The 23,778-nt window shown below is 45.7% G+C and overlaps 1 protein-coding gene across 1 annotated transcript; it reads left to right on the top strand.

Annotated features, from left to right (window-relative positions):
• The first annotated feature begins 3,684 nt into the window (after nt 1–3,684).
• Nucleotides 3,685–19,237, top strand: CFAP20 (cilia and flagella associated protein 20). Its single transcript, XM_023210062.1, has 6 exons — nt 3,685–4,101; nt 15,870–15,949; nt 16,661–16,772; nt 17,366–17,554; nt 17,904–18,014; nt 18,802–19,237. The coding sequence occupies exons 1-6, from the start codon at nt 4,018–4,020 to the stop codon at nt 18,805–18,807; spliced, it is 582 nt and encodes a 193-aa protein (XP_023065830.1). The 5' UTR covers nt 3,685–4,017; the 3' UTR covers nt 18,808–19,237.
• Nucleotides 19,238–23,778: the final 4,541 nt, after the last annotated feature.

Below are 23,778 nucleotides of genomic sequence, written 5' to 3'. Positions count from 1 at the left end.
GAAGGAAGGAAGGAAGGAAGGAAGGAAGGAAGGAAGGAAGGAAGGAAGGAAGGAAGGAAGGAAGGAAATTCTCACATAGGTTCTTAAGGGGACAGGTATAAGGATGTCTATTACTGCAGGCATGGACAAATAAAATGTAGTTGGGGCACACCTGGCAAACTAAGCAGCAGTTACAAGCTATGGACTAGATGCACACTGGTACAGTGGATGGATCTTAAAAGCCACAGTGCTAAAGAATGTGCTCAGTACGTGTCTATTGTATCTTTATATATATATTAATATTAGAGACGGACTAGAGTGCAGTGGCTACTCACCATCTCCATTATAGCACTGCAGCCTCCACCTCCTAGGTTCATGGGATCCTCCTGCGTCAACCTCCCCAGTAGCTAGGACTACAAGTGAGTCCTATGCCTGGATTTTTTCTTTTTTTTTTTTTGAGTTGGAGTCTCACTCTGTCGCCCAGGCTGGAGTGCAGTGGCACCATCTTGGCTCACTGCAACCTCCACCTCTCAGGTTCAAGTGATTCTTCTGCCTCAGTCTCCCTAGTAGCTGGGACTACAGGTGCCCACCACCACACCTGGCTAATTTTTGTATTTTTAGTAGAGGCAGGGTTTCACCATGTTGGCCAGGCTGGTCTGGAAATCCTGACCTCAAATGATCCACCCACCTTGGCCTCCCAAAGTGCTGGGATTGCAGGCGTGAGCCACCACACCCAGCCGGACTGTTTTCTTTTTTTGGAAAATATGTGCTGCTTATTTTTATTTTATCTTACTTTTTTGAGACAAGTCCCACTATGTTGCCCAGGCTGGTCTCAACCTCCCAGGCTCAGGCAATCCTCCTGCCTCAGCCTCCCAACTAGCTGAGACTTACAGGTGTCACCACTGTGCCTGGCTGTGTCTATCTTAAAACAAAACTTCCATGGATGTCTGTATATATTTTTAAACAATTGGATGAGGAAGGGGAATGAATTAAGTCAAATGGATGGGTGAGGATGGCAAGACAGGAAGACGTGAACAGACAATACACGAAAGTACACAATTATTTCTGAATGATGGCATTATAAGTGATCATAATGTTATTTTGCACAGTTTCCTCAATGAACTTAATATTACATAACAGTAATCAGAAAAAAGTAAACTTGGCCGGTCGCGGTGGCTCACGCCTGTAACACCAGCACTTTGGGAGGTGGAGGCAGGTGGATCACGAGGTCAGGAGTTCGAGACCAACCTGGCCAACATAGTGAAACCCTGTCTCTACTAAAAATACAAAAAATTAGCTGGGCATGGTGGCGGGCGCCTGTAGTCCCAGCTACTCGGGAGGTAGAGGCAGGAGAATCACCTGAACCCAGGAAGCGGAGGTTGCAGTGCGCCGAGATCACGCCATTGCACTCCAGCCCGGGTGACAGTATAAGACTATCTCAAAACAAAAAAAGAAAAGAAAAACAAAGTAAACTCACATAAAGTAATTAGACTCAGAACCTTTCCAAAGGGGATCAATCACAACCTTTATTCTCCTCTATGATTATTGTTTATTTGGTTTTCTACTTCTAGATCCAACTTCTAGGAAAAAAAGAAATTTTTTTCTTTTTTCCAAGAAAATAATTTATCTCACATAGATTTCCAAGTGGGTAAAGTTGTGTGTAGTATCTGAGTAATCATCATAATAACTCTTCTATTGTCAATTCTTTCTTTAATGTGTCTGCTTTTCTTAACTGAAGTTTTTGCCTAAGATTTTTTAACAATTTAATAACAATCAAGGGATACATTGTTCATCAGTCTAAGGTATAGCGTCTCCAGAAATCATCCAAAAATAACAGTTTCATATAAAAAGCTTTTGACTTTCTACAGTAATAAGATTCATATATTTTCTCACTATGTCCGGAAATTCTGGCTGGATTATTCAGGGGGCTGACGTGAGGACTGAATGAGTTAATACATGCTAAGGTGTTAATAATATATAGTGCCTGACACGTAGTAATTGTTCAACTTACTGCTATAATGGACAAAAACTGCTAATAATGATATTAGCTACAGACTCCTTTTCTATCAGTCATACCACCCAGCACAGGCCTAGGCACAAAATACAATATTTAGGTAGATGTTCAGTGACTGATGTATGTCAACATTTGAGATTTCCCTTTACACTCAAAATGTAGTTTACTTTACGTGTTTTCTAAAATATTCTAGGTATTAATTAATTAATTTTTTGTTTTTGAGACGGAGTCTCTCTCTGCTGCCCAGGCTAGAGTGCAGTGGCAGGGTCTGGGCTCACCGCAAGCTCCTCCTCCAGGGTTCACGCCACTCTCCTGCCTCAGCCTCCCAAGTAGCTGGGACTACAAGCGTCCGCCACCACGCCCAGCTAATATTTTGTATTTTTAGTAGAGACGGGGTTTCACCGTGTTAGCCAGGATGGTCTCGATCTCTTGACCTCATGATCCGCCTACCTCGGCCTCCCAAAGTGCTGGGATTACAGGCGTGAGCCACCGCGCCCGGCCGTATTAATTTATTTTTATTTTTGTTCTTCAGAGACTGTGTTGCCCAGGCTGGAGTGCAGATCAGCCTGAATTTGAGACCAGCCTGAGCAACATAGTGCAACCCTGTCTCTACAAAAACAAAAACTTAGGCAGGCATGGTGGCCCACACTTGTAGTCAGCTACTCTGGAGGCTGGGGTAGGAGGATTGGCTGAGCAGGGGAGGTCGAGGCTGCAGTGAGCCATGATTGGGCCACTGCACTCCAGCCTAGGTGACAGAGCAAGATCCTGTCTCAAATATAAATAAATAAATAATAAAAATCAGTTGTTGGTTCAACTCAATTTTCTTAATTTTGTTTATTAATTTCTGCCTTTATCTTAATGTTCAGGATTATTTATTTATGTATTTATTTGAGACCGGGTCTCGCTCTGTCGCCCAGGCTGGAGTGCAGTGGCGTGCTCACCGCAGCCTCTGCCTCCCGGGCTCAAGGGATCCTCCCACCTCAGACCCCCAAGTAGCTGGGATTACAGGCGCGAGCCACCACGCCCGGCTAATTTTTGTATTTTTTTGTAGAGGAAGGCTCTCGTTTTTTGCCCAGGCTGGTCTTGAACTCCTGGACTCAAGCGATCCCCCTGCCCAGGCCTCCCAAAGCTCTGGGATTTCGGGCGTGAGCCACCGCGCCCGGCCTAATAATGTTTGGGCTTTCTTATTTTCTAATCAATGTATTTAAGGCGATACATTTTCCTCAGAGTGTCGCTTTGACTGCATGCCACAATGTGAATAATGACAGGCAGGGATGTATATTAGGCTCTCATCACAGTTAGTGCTCAATATTGGTTAGCTCCCTTTAACCTTGTCCTGTACTTGGCCGACAAGCATTTGTTGGGCGTCCGTCCGACGCCAAGAAGCTCTTCAAAGCCACTTTCCCTGCCCAGCCTCTTTTCTCCCGCGTGGGCAACTCCTCCCGGCCTGGCCGTCACGCCCCCTCAAGTCACTCACCGCCCCGCCACGTTCCCATGACACCACGCAGGCGCCAGCAACAAAGGCCAGAACCCTCCGTGCCCTTCCGCTTTTCCAAAGGCCTCTCTGCGACGACTGCAAGAAAAATAGTACCTTGACAACTGAGCTCTTTCTCAGGAGAAGGCGGGACCAGGCGGGGCTTACAAGCGCAACGAAACGGAAGTCCGTGGTTCTTGTAACGGGATTGGACCCCGCGCTCCCGGGGGCGGGCTCAGATGGGCGGAGGGATTCATTTTAAGCAACGGGCGGCCCTCCTTCTCCATTGAAGGCGGGGAAATACTGCGGCGCGGGCGGTAGTTGCTGTGGTTTCCGTTCTGAGCTCGCAGCTTAGGAGCTGAAGATCGCGGACTTAGCGTTCCCGCGTCCGAGTCCGGCCATCAGTGACTGCAGATCCGGAGGCCGGGAGCTCATCCACCTTTCTTCGGAACAGGGCTGGCCTGCTGCTGTGCCTTCGCCGCTCGGTGTCTGTATCTACTCCTGGGCCTAGCTCGGCTCCGGGGCGGCTTAGGAGAAGGCCGCCGGCGAGATGTTCAAAAATACGTTCCAGAGCGGCTTCCTCTCCATCCTCTACAGCATCGGCAGCAAGCCCCTGCAAATCTGGGACAAAAAGGTCGGGCTGGGGGCGGCGGCAGTGCGAGGTGGAGGGGCTGCACCCCCTCCTCGTCCGGGGACTGGGAACGGGGAATGGTTGTGTCGAATTGGGGCCTGGGAGAGGCCGAGAGGACGCTGCTGTGCCTTGTCCTCAGCCTGGCGGGACTGGGGCGCGAGGTGGGGGCGTCGTGTAAGCAGCGGAGGAGGTGGGGTGGTGCATGTGGGTGGGCGTGGCTGGGAGCTAAGTGTCCTGCAGCTGTGGTGTGGTTAGGGCCACGACCCTTGCTGCTGACTTGACTTGGTCGGTCAGTCCCTTCTTTTGAGCCCCTGTTTCCCCACCAATATAATGGGGTTGATGGTGCCCATCTCCTAGCATGAAATGCACGAACTTATTTGAGGGAGCTTCAGGGATGTACAGATGAAAGTACCTGCTATTCACGGATTCCAAATATTTACTGATATCCTGTTTTGTGCCAGGCACGGTGCTGGGCACTAGACACAGAGCCTTTGTTCAGGCACCCTTACAGAGGCGCAGACAGAAAAGCTCCGGCCAAGCCAGTGATGTTTAAATTTCATTCATTTGCTCCCTTCCTCCCATTGATCCCAAATAAGTCAGAATTCAGTGGCCCTTGGCACCTGCTCCACACTCACTGTGACTTGCCTGTACTATGCCCTCGGTGCCTGATTTCTCCATCAGGAAAACTGCAGAATGCTGACAGTCAAAGTCTTGTTTGGATTAATAAACTCAGAGCCAAGTACAGGCCTCATCTTTATTCAGGCATCCACTAGATGATACTGTGTTTGGCCCCCACGAGATGATGAGTCTATTTTTTGCAGATGTGAAGAAAGATCTAGCTGTCTATGAATTGGTCTGCATTTTATTACTTTGGTATTTCGTTCTTCATGCAAATTCTCAGGCAATCAGCTGTACTATTTCTTGAATATAAGTTACGGGAGGCACTCCAATGTGGAATTTCAGTCATATTCTTAGTACTGCTCTCTGGGAGAATGTCGAATGTGGGTATGCTGAATGCTGCTTTTTATAGAGATGCATGTGGAATAATCTCAGCAGGGTTTATTGGTAATGAAGCCCAGAATTTTGGATTTTATCTCGGAACAAGCCTCTGTTTCCTTATCCACAGATGAGAGCTCTGGGCCACACAAAGTTGGGAGAGAACATGGGCAGCTTTCTGCCTGTCACCACTAGGGAACTCTGCATTCTGAGGGCAGCTTTGAGGATGGTGTGTTCATAGTATTACTTTCATAAGGATAGTTGAAAAATCTGAATATAATGAAGTTGGGCCTTCGTGTATGTAAAATCTGCCCATCTCTTCTCTTTCAGATGATTCTATCCACAAACTAGAGCTAGTGCCGGAGTACAGGAAAGCAGTTCCTTAACGTTGCTGCGTTACTGAGGTTTTTGGTTTCATGGTTTTTTTCACAATGGAATAAAGCATCGTAAACTGTAAATTGCGTCTGTACAAAGAGAGCCCGGGGTGCCTGGGAACTTTGTAAGGAGATTGGTTTCCCAGTGACAGCTTGACTCAGTTATGGGCTGTCAGAAGGCATCAAGAGAGGGGAGCCCTCTGTGCCAGTGGAATTTGGAAACTGAATTGTAACAAAGTGTCAGTATAAGGTGATTGAAATCGAGAATGGGACTTGACCTAGGAGGAGAGGTTTTCAGAGCAGATCAGAGAACTTACTAAAGCTCAAAGAATTCGGGTAGTAGGGAGGCCTCAGAATTTCTGTTACGAAACTTGTATCAGTTTTCCATTTTAACCCTTCTGGGCTTGATCTTGTGTGCTGTTTTAGTTTTCAAATGTGGCTTTTTGACTAGTCAACATGTTTACCCAAGAATATAAAAGCAAAGTAACCATGGTGCACTGTGTCCCTTAACAACGCCACTAGAGGTTGGAATGGTACCCTGATGACATAAACACGTGTGAAAACGTTGTTAAATCGATTGGCAGGGTTACTTGGAGTAAATTAAACAGACATTTTGGCAAAACTTTTAGAACACTCATTTCAAGCAAAATCTTCACAATGGTAAAAGTTAATTTTGTGTTTCTAACTCTTCTTATTTAGACTCAGTTGAAAAATGTTTAGGATTGAGGTTTTGTTCCCCTCTTGGGGCAAGGGAAGGAAAGAGAAGAAAAAAAGTTTGGGGCCGTATCCCTCAGCTTTGTCGTGTGTGCTTTTTCTCAGCTATAAGTCCTCAGAAAGTGCTGGAAATTCAATCCAGTAGGGGGAATGCTGGGAATTGATGTACTTATTAAAGATTTATTGAGTGACAGGCTTTGCGTAGACTTGGGAAGATAGAGAAAACATTTTTCCTGCTCCCAGGGACTAAGGCAAAGTTGTAATAAAGACAGAATTTGTGGGGAGTTGAGGACTGTCTCAACTAGGTAGCCATTTAGCTAGACATGGCCTTGACTTTTGCCACTAGGTATATATTGACTGTGGTGCCTATTTATAGTTATTTTATTTCCAGAAAACTTTACTGTTTTCTTTCCTGAGTATATATAGAGAGAATTTCTGTTTGGTTTCTTTGAAGAATCTTGAGAAATTTGGTTTGACTTTTGTTTAGGCTCTGTGTCTGTGTAGAAGTGAGCACTGTATTCACAGTACCAGTGAATTTGCAAGCTTCCGTTTTATGAGGATGGCTTGCTCGTTAGTGTTTGTAACCCCTGCAATTTATTTGACACTCTGAAGCTCACAGCCCCTCCTCTCCATCTCATCCTTCAGATCTCAACTTAAACATTCCTTTCATTGGGAACTTGAGTTAAGCCTCATGGGTACGCCTGTGGCTGGCAGTTTTCTATTGTAGATTGTCTACTGGACTGCAGGTTCCTTAAGCGGAAGGACAGTATCTTACCTAACAACCTCAGTGCTAGGGCGTGGTCAGACATCTTGGATTTGCATCCTGGCTGTGCTGTGTTCCAGTTGTGTGACCTTAGCCATGTCCTTAACCACTCAGTTTTCTCATCTATTCCTCACGGTTATGAAGATTCAATGAAGCTGTATATAAAGTCCTTAGCAACAGAGTTATAGTATATGCAGTCATGCACCACATGATGGCGTTTTGGTCAACGACAGACCTTGCACATGACAGTGGTGCCATAAGATTATCATGGAGCTGAAAAATTCCTATCGCTTAGTGACATAATAGTTGTTCATTAAGTCAAATGCATTACTCATGTTTGTGAGTAGGTGTAAACCAACCTACTCCACTACCAGTCATGTAAAAGTGTAACATATACAATGATATATGGTGCCTAACACTTGATGATAAATGACTATGTTACTGGCTTGTGTATTTACTGTACTCTTTATCATTATTTTATTGTATTTTATTTTTCTGAGACAAGGTCTTGCTGTTGCCCGGGCTGGAATGCAGTAGCACAATCAGGGCTCACTGCAGTCTCGATCTCCTGGGCTCAAGCAATCTTCCCACCTCAACCTCCCAAGTAGCTGGGACTACAGGCCCTCACCACCACACCTCACTAATTTTTGTATTTTTGTAGAGAACAGGGTTTCTCCGTGTTGCCCAGGTGGTCTTGAATTCCTATGCTCAAGCAGTCCTCCTGCCTCAGCCTCCCAAAGTGCTAGAATTACAAGCATGAGGTCCCGTGCCGGGCCTTATCATAATTTTAGAACATATTTCTACTTACAACAACAACAAAAGTTAACTGTAAAATAGGCTTAGGCAGGTCCTTCAGGAGTTATTTCAGAAGAAGGCAGTGTTGTCATAGGAGATGACAGCGCCATGTGCGTTATTGCTCCTGCAGACCTTCCAGTGGGACAGCATGTGGAGGTGGAGGCTGCAATTGATGTTATTGATCCTCACCCTGTGCGGCCCTAGGCTCATGTGTGTGTCTGTGTCTTAGTTTTTAACAAAAAAGTTTAAAAAGTAAAGAAAAAAAATAGGAAAAAGCTTATGGAATAAAAATATATAGAAAGAAAATATTTTTGTGCAGTTGAACATTGTGTTTGTGTTTTAAGCTAAGTGTTATTACAAAATATTCTAAAAGTTTTTTCAATTTTTAAAGTTTATAAAGTAAAAAAGTTTCAGTAAGCCAAGGTTAATTTATTATTGATGAAAGAAAAATATTTTTAATAGATTTAGTGTAGCCTGCCAGGCGTAGTGGCTCATGCCTGTAATCCCAGCACTAATTAAATAACTAAATAAAATAAATATAGTGTAGCATAAATGTATAGTGTTCATAAAGTGTTCAGTAATGTGCTAGGCCTTCACATTCACTCACCACTCACTCACTGACTCAACCCAGAGCAACTTCCAGTCCTGCAATCTCCACCCATGGCCAGTGCCCTATCCAGTTGTATCACTTTTTATCATTTATACAGTACTTTACTGTACCTTTTCTACATTTAGAAACACAAATACTTACCATTGTGTTACAGTTGCCTACAGTATTCAGTACAGTTGTATGCTGTACAGATTGTAGCCTAGGGGCAATAGGCTATACCATATAGCCTAGGTGTGTAGGATGTTGTACTGTCTAAGTTTGTGTAAGTACACTCTGATATTCACACAGCCATGGAACTGCCTAATGAGGCATTTCTCAGAACGTAACCCCGTCCTTAAGCAATGCATGACTGTAGTTAGTACTTTATAAGTAATGACATATAGTATTAAATATGGCAGGGACTGAGGAATTTGCTCAAAACTAAAATAAGATGTTTGAAATGAGCCCACCATCCAGATGTCTAGGAATAGGAAATACAGTAAAACCAGACTTCTGAAATGAGAAGAATTTAGTTGCCGCACCGTGGCTCGCCCAGCCCTAAGCCCTTAATGTGGCTCTAAGGCCACATAACCCATACTGTGGCACCTGCTTCACTCATTCTCCAGGCAGGGCTCACCTCACCCGGTTCCCCCTCTTAGTTGTAGCCTCCTACTGAATTGAAGGAAGTCCTGTTCTCTCACCTTCAAGCTTTTGCACTTCCTGGTCCCTCTGCTGGGCGCTGCCCCTCACCACCCCACAAGCCTCACTCCCATCTTTTCAAATCAGTCTGCAGTCACAGTTCAAAGGCCTTTCTCAGAGTGACCTTCCTTGACTCTTCAGGCTAAGTTAATTTACTACTACTTATCACACGTGACATTATTAGCTTCTTAAGGTCTGTATTCCTGGCTATACAGTTTCCTGATAGAAGCTTTTGTAAGTTTCTAAACCAACAGCTTAGAAGAAATTAGGGGTTTCTTTAATGTTACCTTGACATCTGGGACCAGCACATCTTATATTTATTAAAAGACTCTTATGTTTAATGTAAACATTACTTCCGGTTGTAAGGAAAATACCAGGAGGTTCTGTTCCCACTTATACTTGTGCAAAACATGGTATAATTTTCAGTCTTAATAGTAGTATCCTGGCAGGGCGCAGTGGCTCACGCCTGTAATCCCAGCACTTTGGGAGGTCGAGGTGGGCTGAGGTCAGGAGTTCAAGATTAGCCTGACCAACATGGAGAAACCCCGTCTCTACTAAAAATACAAAAATTTGCCGGGCATGGTGGCACATGCCTATAATCCCAGCTACTCAGGAGGCTGAGGCAGGAGAATCACTTGAACCCGGGAGGTGGAGGTTGCAGTGAGCCGAGATGGTGCCATTGCACACCAGCCTGGCAACAAGAGTAAAACTTTGTCTCAAAAAAAGCAAGGTAGCATCCTAAAAGTACGTGAGATGAGATTGCATTAATTCATGAAAATGCCTGTATCTGTCTCCTGTCACCTTCTCTTTCTCTCAGCTGCTGCTGTTTCTTCCCTACTCCAAGACTAAATATCAGACCAGAGTCTTTTGCTGTTGTTGCTGGATAGTGTTAGATTCCCATTTCCTGTTCTAATTTTAAAAATAGTCTCTCTTCAGAAAAAATTTCCTACATTCTCGTTTTTAGTTAGCACGCCTTGTTGATAAAAATTAAATTGGTGCCATTTTCAGTAGTAGAATTCAGTGTATTTGGACATAAAGGTGGTAAAACTTTTTTGTTTCTGGCTTTCCCAGGGTCAGCTGGACCCTGGGAGAATGTTCTTCATTATTCTGAGTCGGGTTTTACTGTAATTGAACGAAAGCATGGTTTTTTGGGTTTGTTCGTTTGTTTGTTTTGAAACAGAGTCTTGCTGTGTTGCCCAGGCTGGAGTGCAATGGCACAATCTCAGCTCAATGCAACCTCTTCCTCCCGGATTCAAGCAATTCTCCTGCCTCAGCCTCCTGAGTAGCTGGGATTACAGGTGTGCGCCACCACAACCAGCTAATTTTTTTGTATTTTTAGTAGAGATGGAGTTTCACTATGTTGCCCAGGCCTGTCTCAAACTCTTGATCTCAGGTGATCCGCCCACCTCAGCCCTCCAAAGTGCTGGGATTACAGGCATGAGCCACCGCGTCTATCCAAAGGCATGGATTTTAATTACACTTGCCTTTTCTTAGCTGTGCACATAATTGTCCTTATGCTATCTTAGGGGTTGTTGGTGTATGCCCAGAGCTGCTTGTCTGCTGTCTGGATAGCCCCTGTCAAGCACAGCAAAGGGAGTGAAGCCTTTGACCCTTGGAGCCTGGGAGTCTGAGTCGGAGCTATGCCCAGTTCTCCCCACAGGGGTCTCCCTCTGCCTAATTTCTGTCTGGGAAACCAGCCCTTAACCCAGTGCGGGAACTTTCCTGCTGAAAAGGACAGCTCTAATGGCTTAATGTAAATTAGAGCATGTGTCATTAAAGCTAGGATGCCAGATGGCTGAGGGTTCAGCTGCCTGCCAGGCTGAGTGGGTGGGGCCAGAAAAATGAAAGTTGGGGGAGGGAATGGATACAATTCGTGTTATTTTTAAAGCAATCATAGAAATATATAGCATCCACCGGCTCCCTCCCTATCCCAGTAGTAGTAGCTTTTTTTGCTTTTTTTTCTCTGAGCTTGACCCACCTCCCTGAGGCTTACATTGCGGGGAGGGAGAGAAATCAGTGTTCTTTATTAGTTGCCCTAGCAACCATGGAAAGCCTGGGAGAGTGTAAGACTAGCCTGAAGATTTGGTCCCCTCTGTTGTCTGCAGAGGCTGAGAACCATTATGATCTGTAATTGCCAGTAACTGGGTTCTGAACCTCTTTGAGTACCTCCAGCTCATGGGCAGAGGAGGGGAAATTAATGAAATAAAACAATATTGGCTTTAGTTTTTTGTTTTTTTTTTTTTTTTTTTTTTTTAGGAATAAAGCACTCATGGGCCACACTTTGATAGTGGGAATGTGTCATGAATGAAAAAGAATTAACAAATCAAAAACAGTCAGCTCTTTGTGATATAGAGAGGGACAGAGCATGTTAAAACCTGCTTCCACCATCAGCAATAAATGCTGAGCAGTTCATTTCATCTTCATCCCAAAGCCAAGCCTGCCCAGTGACCTCTGAACTGGAAGGAGCTAAGGAAAGGACGTTGATACTTTCTGAGACATGTATCTTCCTGTATGCTGTTGTCAGAAGCTGGTTTTAGGAAGGGGTTGCTTTCCTGGAAGACCTTTATAATATTAGGCAGTGACAGCCCCATTGCCATGGTGGTGGGGAGCCTTTGTCCCACATTGCCTGTTACCTCTCCCCTTTGATCCTAGTTTCAGAGCCTAGAGAAAAGGCTTTGGGAAATTCCCTACCCTCCAATGCACATATCTGATTGATCGCCCTTACCACCTCCACCCTACTCTTTTCCAGTGAGTTTGTATTTGCAGCCTTTTAAACAGTAAAGGAGAAAAATCATAATTCACTAACAAATCCACTTAATTTGATTTCAAACATCTGGAGGCTTGTCATATGGGGATACTTGTGTTTTTCTTCTTTGGGGGTTAAACAGTCTCTTGGGGAAAAGCTCTGTTTAGTTTGTCTTACCACCAGCCAGGTTCAAACTCTGGAGAGACTGACGGGCATTCCTTCAACAAGGTTGCCTTGACCCCTCCAAGTTCCCTTGTTTTGTGGAATACATTCATTCATTTTGTAAAACTTAAATTTGTGAGCGTGTTTCTTATCCAGTAACGCTGGGGGAGAGAGAAATCTCTTTAGTAAGTTATTGAAAATCCAACTAAAAGTTAGCTTGCCTCCGGGCAGAAGTGTAGGAATACTACAGTCTATCCTGCGTTGGCTTCTGTGTGCATTGTATGGCTTTGTTTTCTTCTGTAAAGACCTGAATAGGTCATATCTTCTGGAGTCCCAGGGAAGTCGTAAACTTTGAGAGGGGCAGAAGGCAGTTTCCCTTAACATTTTCTCCCTGTGAGATCTGGCCGGTCTTTCTGTGACTGAGGGAGGCCTCTTGTTGACTCTGGCCGGAGAGAGCTTGAGGGATGTGAAATTTGAGGGCATGCTTTAAATAAGGGTGGATAAATAGCAACATGTTGCTTTTTAACAATAGCAGTTTCCAGGCCCAAGTTACTTCTTAATCCTTTCAATTTAACTGTCTATTTGATCTTTGCAGTTTGTCCCGTTTTAAAGAATGGTTATGTTATTGAGAATAATTAGTGGTCTGTTATAAAAGTAGTGTTTGCATCTTGTTGGAATACTGCCAGCTCTTATCAGTAGGGCTGCTCGCATTAGTTGGAAGTGATTTCTTGATTAATTCCTTCTTCACTGAATCTGCCTGGTTTTCCACAGAAAATATAGGAGGAATATTGCCACTTAGGTTGGGAACATTTAGATGGCGAATGAGGTGGGCAGTGGTGGCGTGTTCTGCACAGAGCCATGCCTTTGTGCTCTTAATCTCCTTGGAAAAAGGCCCAGAATTCAAAGCAGGAGGGCATTGAACATTGCCAGCTTTGTCTGAGACGCATTTCAATGTGACGTTTTGTGTCTTGAGAGCCTAAGAAATGCTCCACTGGCAGGGACTGGGGTCCCGTCTAGCCCAGCATTCTGTCTCTGACAATGGGCACCCATTTGTGGAAGCATTCTTCATGCTGGCGGTCCTGTGGGCTTTGTGATATGCCCCAGCATCTCTGGCTTCCTGTAATAGTCCACGGTGGATGTGTTACCCAGGAATTTTTAAAACCCTCCTTGAACCTATTCATATGTGCCAACTCTTAGGGTGACAGATTCCAGAAGTCAGCAAATATTTGAACGCTTAGTTTATGGCTAGCACAGTGCTAAGCATTGTCGAAGACAGAAATGATGCTTCATAACTGGTCCTTGCTCTTGCTTGAGCTTATTCTTTTTTAAGGAGACAAGACTTGGTTGCAATTGTGAAAAGGGTGGGCAGTGACATCAGATGTCACCTGTAGAACACCAGGCAGACCGTGAGTGGATCAGACTCACAGGGACAGAGTCACAGAGACTAATGTCTAAAAACAGAAACATATCATTAATAATTTATGTTGAAAAATACAACTGCCAGCCTCAACACTGATTTCTCCCCATATGCAAGTCTAATAGCCAAATTGTAATCAGAAGGCTGATGAGTGAACAAGAGGAGCTTTAGTCAGTGTGATTGAGTCATTGATTATGGCAGCCTAACACAGCCCTTTCCACAATACCTAAAGAAAGACCATATGTTTGTCTTTCTGATGTCTCCTGTTCTAAACCTAGTTGCTCTTTTCCATATGCTATTCCATTCAGCCCTAATAGTCCAGCCTTGTTTGTTTGTTTGTTTGTTTGTTCATTTTTGAGACAGCATCTCACTCTGTCACCCAGGCTTGAGTGCAGTGGCGTAATCACGGCTTGCTACAGCCTCGACCTCCCAGGCCCAGGCTATCCTCCCACCTCGGCCTCCTGAGGAGCTGGGACTACAGGCATGTGCCACCACACCTGGCTAATTTTTTGTAGAGATGGGTTTTCACCATGTTGTCCAGACTGGTCTTAAACTCCTGAGCTCAAGCAGTCCTCTCGCCTTGGCCTCCCAAAGTGCTGGGATTACAAGCGTGAACCACCATGCCCGACCCCAGCCATGTTTTTTCGGTTTGGTTTTGTTTGGTTTTGTTTTGTTTTTGAGATAGGGTCTTGCTCTGTCACCTAGTCATCTAGGCTGGAGTACAGTGGCACAATCACAGCTCACTGAAGCCTGGACCTCCTCCCACCTTAGCCTCCCAAGTAGTTGGGACTATAGGCACACTACGAGTGCACGGCACCACACCTGGCTAATTTTTTGTAGAAACAATGTCATACTCTGTTGCCCAAGCTGGTCTCGAACTCCTGAGCTCAAGCTGTTCTCCTGCCTCAGCCTCCCAAAGTGCTGAGATTACAGGCATGAGCAACTGTGCCTGGCCCCAGCCCTGTTTTGAAAGTGCCTTTGCACATCTCTGTTCTGTCCATATTAGTTGCTTAAAAGTTTAGACCAGGCACGGTGGCTCACGCCTGTAATCCTAGCACTTTGGGAGGCCGAGGCGGGCGAATCACCTGAGGTCAGGAGTTCCAGACCAGCCTGATCAACATGGAGAAACCCCGTCTCTACTAAAAATACAAAAAAAAAAAAATTAGCCGGGCATGGCGGCACATGCCTGTTACCTCAGCACTCGGGAGGCTGAGACAGGAGAATCGCTCGAACCCGGGAAGTGGAGGTTGCTGTGAGCCAAGATTGCGCCATTACACTCCAGCCTGGGCAACAGGAGTGAGACTCAGTCTCAAAAAAAAAAAAAAAAAAAAAAGTTTAATGCTTGAAGATAATTGTTCTTTCCTAAATATTTTGAGAGGAGGAATCTGTATTGAGTATTGATTCCTCCCCATCATCCACCTCCTACATATGCAGCAAACAATACAAAACAGTGTGGGATGAGGTGCTAAATTATGTCGTCTAGACAACATGAGCCAGAAAAACAAATCAGAAAAGAGAGGTCAGTGTGGGCTGAAAATGCTAAAGAAGGCGTCTGTGTGTGGCACAGATGGGAATTGAATTCCTGCTTTAAACAGTAGAAAATTAGGGAAAAGCAGATAGGGAAGCATGAAGCAGGATAACTCTGGGGAGGAATGCTTTCACTTTTTGTTGCTGCCCTCCTCAGTAACACTCAGCTTTTCCTTGGCTTTTCTGGCCAAAGAAGTATACGAGGCAGGATGGGCACAGTGGCCCATGCCTGTAATTCCAGCACTTTGGGAGGCCAAAGCAGGTGGATCACGAGGTCAGGAGTTCGAGACCAGCCTGACCAACATGGTGAAAGCCCGTCTCTACTAAAGATACAAAAAAAATATAGATAGGCATAGTGCTGCACACTTGTAATCCCAGCTACTCAGGAAGCTGAGGCAGGAGAATCGCTTGAACCTGGAAGGCAGAGGTTGTGGTGAGCCAAGATCACGCCATTGCACTCCAGCCTGGGAGACAGGGCGAGACTCCATTTAAAAAAAAAAAAAAAAGAGAGAGAGAGAAAGGAAGAAATCTACGAGGCAGTATCAGGCAGTGGAAAGACTGCTGAATCCTGAGTCTCCTACTTAGGGTTTGGCATTTGCAGTTCCGGGGTGCCAAAGTCCACATTTATAAAGTGGAAACAGTATCACCTGCCTTGTTGTTTTTACTGTGTGAGGCTTAAGTGAGAAGATAATGTGTGTGATATTCGTGGTGCATGGTAGGCATTCAGTAGATATTAGCTGAATCTAAATTGAGTTGATGTATTTGGGGAGAAGGTTCCCCTGATTGATGGATTGCCAAGTTACCTGGGATTCCCATGGTGGTTGATGTGACCCTGTCTAGAGGTGATAGCATGGCTTACTTACATATAAGCTTCAGTGTACTGTGTCACAAGTTTCTTTGTATGCCTCTTGGGCTACCGTGGTTTTCTTTAAATGGTCCTATCAGCCTTGTCAGATATTTCAGTACTAATCGAATTTTCTTTCTTGTAGGTACGGAATGGCCACATCAAAAGAATCACTGATAATGACATCCAGTCCCTGGTGCTAGAGATTGAAGGGACAAATGTAAGGTAGGTTGCCACCTCTGTTCTCCCAGAGACATCATGTACTAGGGAGGCATATGTCATAGAGGCACAGACTGTGGAGTCAGAGTGCCGGATGTGAGTCCAGCTCTGCCACTTAGAGCTTACCCTGGACAAGTTACTGAATCCCCCAGACCTTAGCATACTCATCTGTACAATGGACAGAATAATAGTACATTTTCCCTATAGGGTTATTGCGAGGAGTAAATAAATGAATATGTATAAAACACTTAAAACCTTGCTTAGCACATAGTAAGCACAATGTCAGTATTAGCTGTATTATTAACCAAAGTGTGTGTCGGGGTGGGGAGTGGGCAGTGTTGTACAGCTCATCCAGTGGGTGGACAGTGTGGTTTTCAGTGCCATAGAGGTCTCAGTTTTGGTTTTCTGTCATTCGATGGCTCCCCTGGACCAGAATTGAGGTCTTCTCTCACTGGAGGAGCTTCTAAGATCCACTGTCTGGCTTTTTTTTCCAGATATTTTATTGCTGCTGTCTAGTCCTGTGTTAAGCTTTTATTCCTGGGTCAAGCGTTTGTTAAAGCATCCGCTGACTTAGAGCTGAGGGATTCACTGGGTGGCGTGTCTGAATCTTTTAGCTCTGCTGTCCAGTGTTTCCTCTTGGACCCTGTATTATTGTTGCGTATACCACAAAGGAAGAGAGTCCAGGAGTGTGTTTATTGGTATTTCCTCTCTCTACAGCACCACATACATCACATGCCCTGCAGACCCCAAGAAGACACTGGGAATTAAACTTCCTTTCCTCGTCATGATTATCAAAAACCTGAAGAAGTATTTTACCTTCGAAGTACAGGTAAGTTCGTGGACGTGAGTGTGTCCACTCTTGGCTATACCAGAGAGAGAGCCTTTGAACTGATGGGAAAAAATGGCCCTACAAAAGTATCTTTATCCTTTCGCATGTATTCTTTTCTGCTTCTACTATAAGCCCAATGCAGTCCTTGTTATGTAAATTTGGCATTAGTAATCAAAATTTAATGCCGGGTTTTTAAAGAAACAGTAAGCACCTAGAAGATCTAGCGATTTCAAAGCTTCAGAGTTAGCGTGGTATCCATTTGGGGAGTGACTGTTTAATACTCAGTGGCTGTTCTGTTTTAGTATTTCTGATTTTTCAAAAGGAATAACATTTATGTACTCCATGGTCTGAGAGCCAGCCGACTGTTACATGTCATAAACAGCTGGTGTTGTCTTGGCAACAAACAAGATAAACTTGCTACTTCCGGGCCATCTGCATGCAGCGTATGACCTGTGTCTGGTCTGTTTATTTTCCTGTGAGTCTCAGCCTTGGGAAAGCAAGCTGTGGGAATTCAGGTCGTTGTCTGGACAAGGTTGTGTGCTTCCTCCAAGACAGAGCTTCTTCTCTGTGTCATGCCTCTCTGTATTTCACAGGTACTAGATGACAAGAATGTGCGTCGTCGCTTTCGGGCAAGTAACTACCAGAGCACCACCCGGGTCAAACCCTTCATCTGCACCATGCCCATGCGGCTGGATGACGGCTGGAACCAGATTCAGTTCAACTTATTAGACTTCACGCGGCGAGCGTACGGCACCAATTACATTGAGACCCTCAGAGTGCAGGTACTGCTCCTTTCCCAGACAGAGCCCCGGGCTGGCGATAGGGCACACTGCGGCTAATACTGGCCTGTGGCCCATGTAGCAGAACAGTGTGTGCTTCTGGCTTCAGTTTCCCACACTGTCCAGAGAGCTTTGGCCTCACAAAGGTCCAGGAAATATTGAGGAGTCGGGTCAGGTATAGGGGCGAATGCAGCAAGAAAGACCTCCCTCTTACCAGAATCCATCCCTAAGACAAGCCAAGGAAATGCCAGAGATGAAGCGTTTCCATTCCTAGAAGAGGGCCTCTAGAAGACTCTGGAAAAGGGGGAGAACGGTCACGTTTAGCCTCTCAAAAGAAGCATTGCCTTGACAGATCCATGCAAACTGTCGCATCCGACGGGTTTACTTCTCAGACAGACTCTACTCAGAAGATGAGCTGCCGGCAGAGTTCAAACTGTATCTCCCAGTTCAGAACAAGGCAAAGGTAAGCCAGTCTTCCCCAGAGGAAGGCCCACCAGTGAGTTGGGGGAGCTGTGCTCCTGGAAGGTGCTCTGGTCTAAGAATTCAGCTGCAGAGCCTCTCTGTGTTGACACTTTGGGGGGTCTTTATATCACAAGATCTTAGGTCTCCTTTCAGCATCAGCACTGAATCAGGAATGCTCCTGTGAAAGATTCTGTTACTGATGTCTCCCCTCTCCACGGTGAGAGGGGATGAGGCACTTCCTACCACTGGCTCACAGAACTTCAGAAAATATCTTCCATCTTAACTCTTTTTTTTTTTTTTGAAATGGAGTCTTGCTGTGTTGCCCATGCTAGAGTGCAGTGGCACGATCTCAGCTCATTGCAACCTCTGCCTCCCCGGTTCAAGGGATTCTTGTGCCTCAGGCTCTTGAGTAGCTGGGATTATAGGCGCCCACCACCATGCCCAACTAATTTTTCATTTTTGTAGAGACGGGGTTTCACCATGTTGGCCAGGCTCAAACTCCTGACCTCAAGTGATCCGCCCGCTTCGGCCTCCCAAACTGCGGGATTACAGGCATGAGCCACTGCGCCTGGCCCCATCTTAACTCTTAATCAGCCCAAAAGTATTACCCGCTGATAGGTACCTGCTAACACAATGGCGGGTGCTTTCCTGCCTGTCTGCTGCAGATGTGTGTCCATTCTCCACAGTCACTGTCCACTCAAGTGTCACCAGAGGCAGGGGCCTGTGACACTGACCGTCTATTTTCTAGTAACTTAAACTGATGCCTCTTTTCTGTTTTTTCCCTTCAGCAATAACTGGAATTGTGACTCAAGGGATAGACCCTGGATGTGACTCTTCTTTTAAAGAGGAAACTGTGGAGGATGATGCAAAAACATATTTATCTTAGTTCACTCTGCTGTAGTTCTGTTATTTATACTCGGTGTTGCTTGTCATGGACACCGGTGCACATGCCGTAACTCTGTCACTGCATTGTAAGTGCAGTGGGGGTAAGGAGTCCTGTGAGTGGCGCGTGAACGCTGGAGCTTATTCTGCCGCCTGCCCCAGTGTCGGGGCAGATACCTTTTCCATGAACTTACAGAATTCAAGATGGCCCTTAAGGAATTCCAGACCAATATTTCTTCCTGCAGTTTATTCTATGTTTTATATATTATCTAAATATGTGTATATGCTGTGTAATACTCGTAATCTGGAAATGAATAAAATGATATATTCCTGGTTTGTAAATTTGTTGCGAGTTTGTCTTTCTTCATGGTGATGTTTCTGTTTCCTTTGTGATATGAAAAGAGAACTATTTCCATTGAACATCTTGTACATTTCATGCTGTGAACTATCTTGTATTAAAGTATCTAAAGAACAAGACATATTATGCAGCTGACCCTTGAACAACACAGGTTTGAACTGTGCAGATCCATTTATATGAGGATTTTCTTCCACCTCTGCCACCCCTGAGACAACAGACCAGTCCCCCCTCCTCTCGCTCCACCTCCTCCTCCTCCCCTCCTCATCAATGTCAAGATAACAATGATGAAGACCTTTATGATGATCCACTTAACGAATAGTAAATATATTTTCTCTTCCTTATGATTTTCTTAATGACATTTTCTTTTCTCTAGCCTACCTTATTGTGAGAACACAAAATACAGTATGTAATTCATACAAAATATGTGTTGAATGGCTGTTTATATTATCAGTAAGCGTTCTAGTCAACGGGATGCTATAGTAGTTAAGCTTTGGGAGAGTCAAAAGTTATAGATAGATTTTTGCATAAGAGGGTCGGTGCCTCTAGCCTCTGAGTTGTTCAAGGGCCAACCGTATAAACTGGTTCAGAACAACTTTTAAGACTAAATGGGAGAAAAAATAGTATATGACCAATGGAATCTTGCTAGGGATTGGGTCCTAGGTTGAGCTTAAGACAGAATGACATAGTCTAAATTGCACCTAAATGCCTTTGGTGCGGTAATCCGCACATTTTGTATCCTCAGCATTGGAGCAGATCACTGTTTCTCTATTTGAGTTCCAGCTGAAGTACTGGCTTTGAGTGTAGGGACTTAAGAAAAATGTTTCTTTAAACGCTGGAATCGCATGAGGGAACTGGAACCTTACAGCATTTTTCCCACTGCGCTTATTCTGGACAGATGCCTGTTGAGTGGAATGACACTGGCACTATTGCCTGCATTTTTTTTTTTTTAAGGCACAGATGAATTTGCAGAAGTTAAGCACTGTATATGATGCAACTCTGCCACATGCAGCATTTCTAAGGGGAAAGCAATTTGAGGGCAGAGAAGAGCACACATCAGCATCCCCATATTAGGTGGTGTCCTAGATGATCTTGAAGGACACAGAACTGATAACAGTGATTACACCTAGGCAGAATTTTTTTTTAATCAGTTGTATACTTTCTTCTACTATTAAACAAAACGAAACCAAAAAAAAAAAAAAAAAAAAACAATGTTTTTGGCTGGGCGCAGTGGCTCACGCCTGTAATCCCAAATACTTTGGGAGGCTGAGGCAGGCAGATCACTTGAGGTCAGGAGTTTGAGACCAGCCTAGCCAACATGGTGAAACCCCATCTCTACCAAATATAAAAAATTAGCTGGGTGTGGTGGTGCGCTTCTGTAATCCCAGCTACTTGGGAGGCTGAGGCAGGAGAATTGCTTGGACCTGGAAGGAGGAGGTTGCTGTGAGCTGAGATCGTGCCACTGCACTCCAGCCTGGGCAAGGGCAAGACTCCATCTCAAAAAAAATTTTTTTTGGAAAGATATTTTTGTAATAAAAATTTCAAACTTAATGCAAGATCAAAAGCCTGTTCCAGATTCTGTGCCCTCCCCCGGGTTTGCTGTCATTGCACAGACTGGAATTGTGAGCATCTGCCATTTTGACTTTAGTTAAAGGTGAAAACCTTAAGTTCTGGGATTTGTCATTACCATTGCTGCCTTCTGAGTAGTTAAATGGCAGGAAGCATGCTTTTCCCACATCCATGTCCTCCAGAGTGTGCTGTGGGGAAGCATGGCCAAGTCTCTGAGGAGGCAGGGGCTACAGGAGGGGGAGAAGTGGAGGGGAGGGTGCTCCATGGCTACCCGATGAGACGGTCGTCAAGTGCTTGAAACTCAGGTGGGCGCAGTTAAGACAACTTTCCCCTTTTTCCTTCTGCCAGCGACCAGCCTGGAGCCACCTTCGGGAGGATGCTGCCCCTCTCCTTTGAGTCCCTAGTCGTCAGCATCACAGAACACTCCCTCAGCCCAGGTGACAGAGCCTGCTCTTGCAGGGCCAAGTCCGGTCAAAACTGAACATCGTCCTGCTTCCCTGTCCTTAGCATACCAGCATCCGCCTGTTAGGCGGTGTGCCTGTCTCCCTCACTTTCTGGGTTACAGTAGGAATCCTCAAACGGCTGAGTGGGTGGAGGGGTGGGCAGTGACAACAGAGTAGCCTCTGGCCACTGTCTAGTGAAATCTTCCTTCCAATCCAGACTCGATTATGGCATGAAAGATGCCTTTGTGGTGACAAGAAAACCGGGTTAACTTCTCATCTCTTCCGGGTGCCAGGATATCAGTGAAGTGCTCCTGGGGGTTCAGAGAAACACAGCGAGGCACTCTCCTCCACACAGAGCCTCTTTCACCCCAGGCACTCGTCAGACGTGTCTGCGGATTACCTCACCACCCTCTTTGGGGTGATAGGCGGGCGACTTCCCAGATGCCTCACATACCCATCCCGGAGGAAGAAGGAATCGAGGGGCCCCGGGGGTGATGAGAGGTATTATCTGAGCTGGCCCCAGGCCGGGGTGAACAGTGGTATCATGACTGCACAGCCCCTGCCTGCAGCTTTCCAGCTCACCGGGAAGACGACAACCTCCAGTGAGGCTGAGGGAAGAGGGAATGACAGGCTGCCGGGCTGAGGCACCCTCATGGAGTTTGGGCCTGGGTCATCTCGGATCACGGTAATTGGAGCAGGCAGAATTGCATTATCCGGCTCCTTGGAAGTCATGGTGTGTTTTAGAAGGAATTGCCCTCTAAATGAGAGAGTGTTAGGTAATTGGCATGAACTTGGAATAGCACACAGCCGTTCCCAACAGGGCTGATTCTGGGGGAGAGTAGATTTACTATGGCCCTTAATTGCCCCTGGCCCATTGATTGCTTCCTCTATAGCCAGGCTAGAAGACTGGCGGGCGCCACACCAGTCCCCTCCTGGGGCATTTCTGAAGGCTGCAAGAATCCCAGAGAACAACCCCAAACTGATATCCCTAACCCCCACAGCGGCTTCAGCCAGAAGCCCTGAGTGTCAGGAAATTCACTGAAAAAGATCTTGGAGCTCTTGTCTGCATCCCCATCCCCCTCATTTTGTCTGCATCCCCAACCCCCTCGTTTAACTGATCAGGACACTGAAGCCCAGAGAGGATGGGCTAGCCCCTCTAGAAGCAACAGGGCAGAATGAGGACCCAATGCACCTGATGAGACCCATATGCCATCCCTGTCCTCTTTGGTGTTGGTGTTCCCTTGCCTCAAGCACTGGAGTCAGCTCTGCCTCAGCAGTGAGGGCTGGCCTAGCCAGTCACTACGTGGTCACATATTAGCTGAACACTAGGGTCTCAGGCTGACAGTAAAAATCTCATTTGTGTTTAACCAGGGAGGGAATCATAAAAGTAATACATGCTCATGGTACATTTGTGAGCTCATGGTCCAAAGAATATGAAGGGCTGTGCATGCCTGTAATCCCAGCAATTTGGGAGGTTGAAGCAGGTGGATCACCTGAGATCAGGAGTTCGAAACCACCCTGGCCAACAGGGTGAAACCCCGTCTCTACTAAAATACAAAAAAATTGCCGGGCATGGTGGTGCGCACTGCTGATCCCAGCTACTTGGAAGGCTGAGGCAGGAGAATCGCTGGAACTTGGGAGGCAGGCTGCAGTAAACTGAGATCGCACCACTGCACTCCAGCCTGGGCAACAAGAGTGAAACTTGGTCTCAAAAAAAAAAAAAAAAGAGTATAAAGTAAGTAAGATATTAAGTCCTACTTTCCATTTCTGAAATGACAGCACCTGAATGTACGAACAGAATGAAGTTACCCTTTCTTCCCTCACCCAGCCTCCTAGCATGAACAGCTTTTTCAGTTTCCTGATCCCTGTCATGCGTGTTCTCCCAGGAGCCTGGGAAGGCTTGGCACTGCGGGTGACTTCTAAGCAAGATGGCGACCTGCGCGGTACATGGCAGTGCTTTTCAGAAGGCAGCATGCTTTCATAGCTGTTGCATGTGGCGCTCATGATCCTGTCTGGAAGGTTATATGTGGCGCTGCCCCCATCTATGGACAAGCACAGAAGTTAAAGGGCTCACGGGGGCTGTATAGCTCACATGGGCCAGAGCTGGGAATAAAACCTGGAGTTTCCTGCTAGAAGGTCAGGCTCCTGTTGTTAAGCACATCAAGTGTCTGCTCATAAGGTATCTAGAATAGACTTCAATAGGCCGGGCACAGTTGCTCACGCCTGTAATCCCAGCACTTTGGGAGTCTGAAGTGAACAGATCAACTGAAGTCAGAAGTTCAAAACCAGCCTGGCCAACATGGCCAAACCCTGTCTCTACTAAAAACATAAAAATGAGCTGTGCATGGTGGGCACCTGTAATCCCAGCTACTAAGGAGGCTGAGGCAGGAAAATCTCTTGAACCCCGGGGGGTGGAGGTTGCAGCGAGCCAAGATTGTGCCACTGCACTCCAGTCTGGGCAACAGAGCAAGACTGTCTCTAAATAAATAAATAAATAAATAAGGATAGACCTGATG

The sequence above is a fragment of the Piliocolobus tephrosceles genome, chromosome 17 (genome assembly GCF_002776525.5).
Source record: "Piliocolobus tephrosceles isolate RC106 chromosome 17, ASM277652v3, whole genome shotgun sequence".
Classification (NCBI taxonomy): domain Eukaryota; kingdom Metazoa; phylum Chordata; class Mammalia; order Primates; family Cercopithecidae; genus Piliocolobus; species Piliocolobus tephrosceles.
This window is presented reverse-complemented; position numbering and strand designations above follow the sequence as displayed.

What these genes read in the sequence shown, in the direction of transcription:
- CFAP20 (XM_023210062.1), top strand. Translation starts at nt 4,018, where the DNA reads ATGTTCAAAAATACGTTCCAGAGCGGCTTCCTCTCCATCCTCTACAGC. An exon ending in ATTGAAGGGACAAATGTAAG is followed by an intron (nt 15,950 to 16,660) that starts GTAGGTTGCCAC and finishes CTCTCTCTACAG; the next exon opens with CACCACATACATCACATGCC. An exon ending in TTGAGACCCTCAGAGTGCAG is followed by an intron (nt 17,555 to 17,903) that starts GTACTGCTCCTT and finishes TTGCCTTGACAG; the next exon opens with ATCCATGCAAACTGTCGCAT.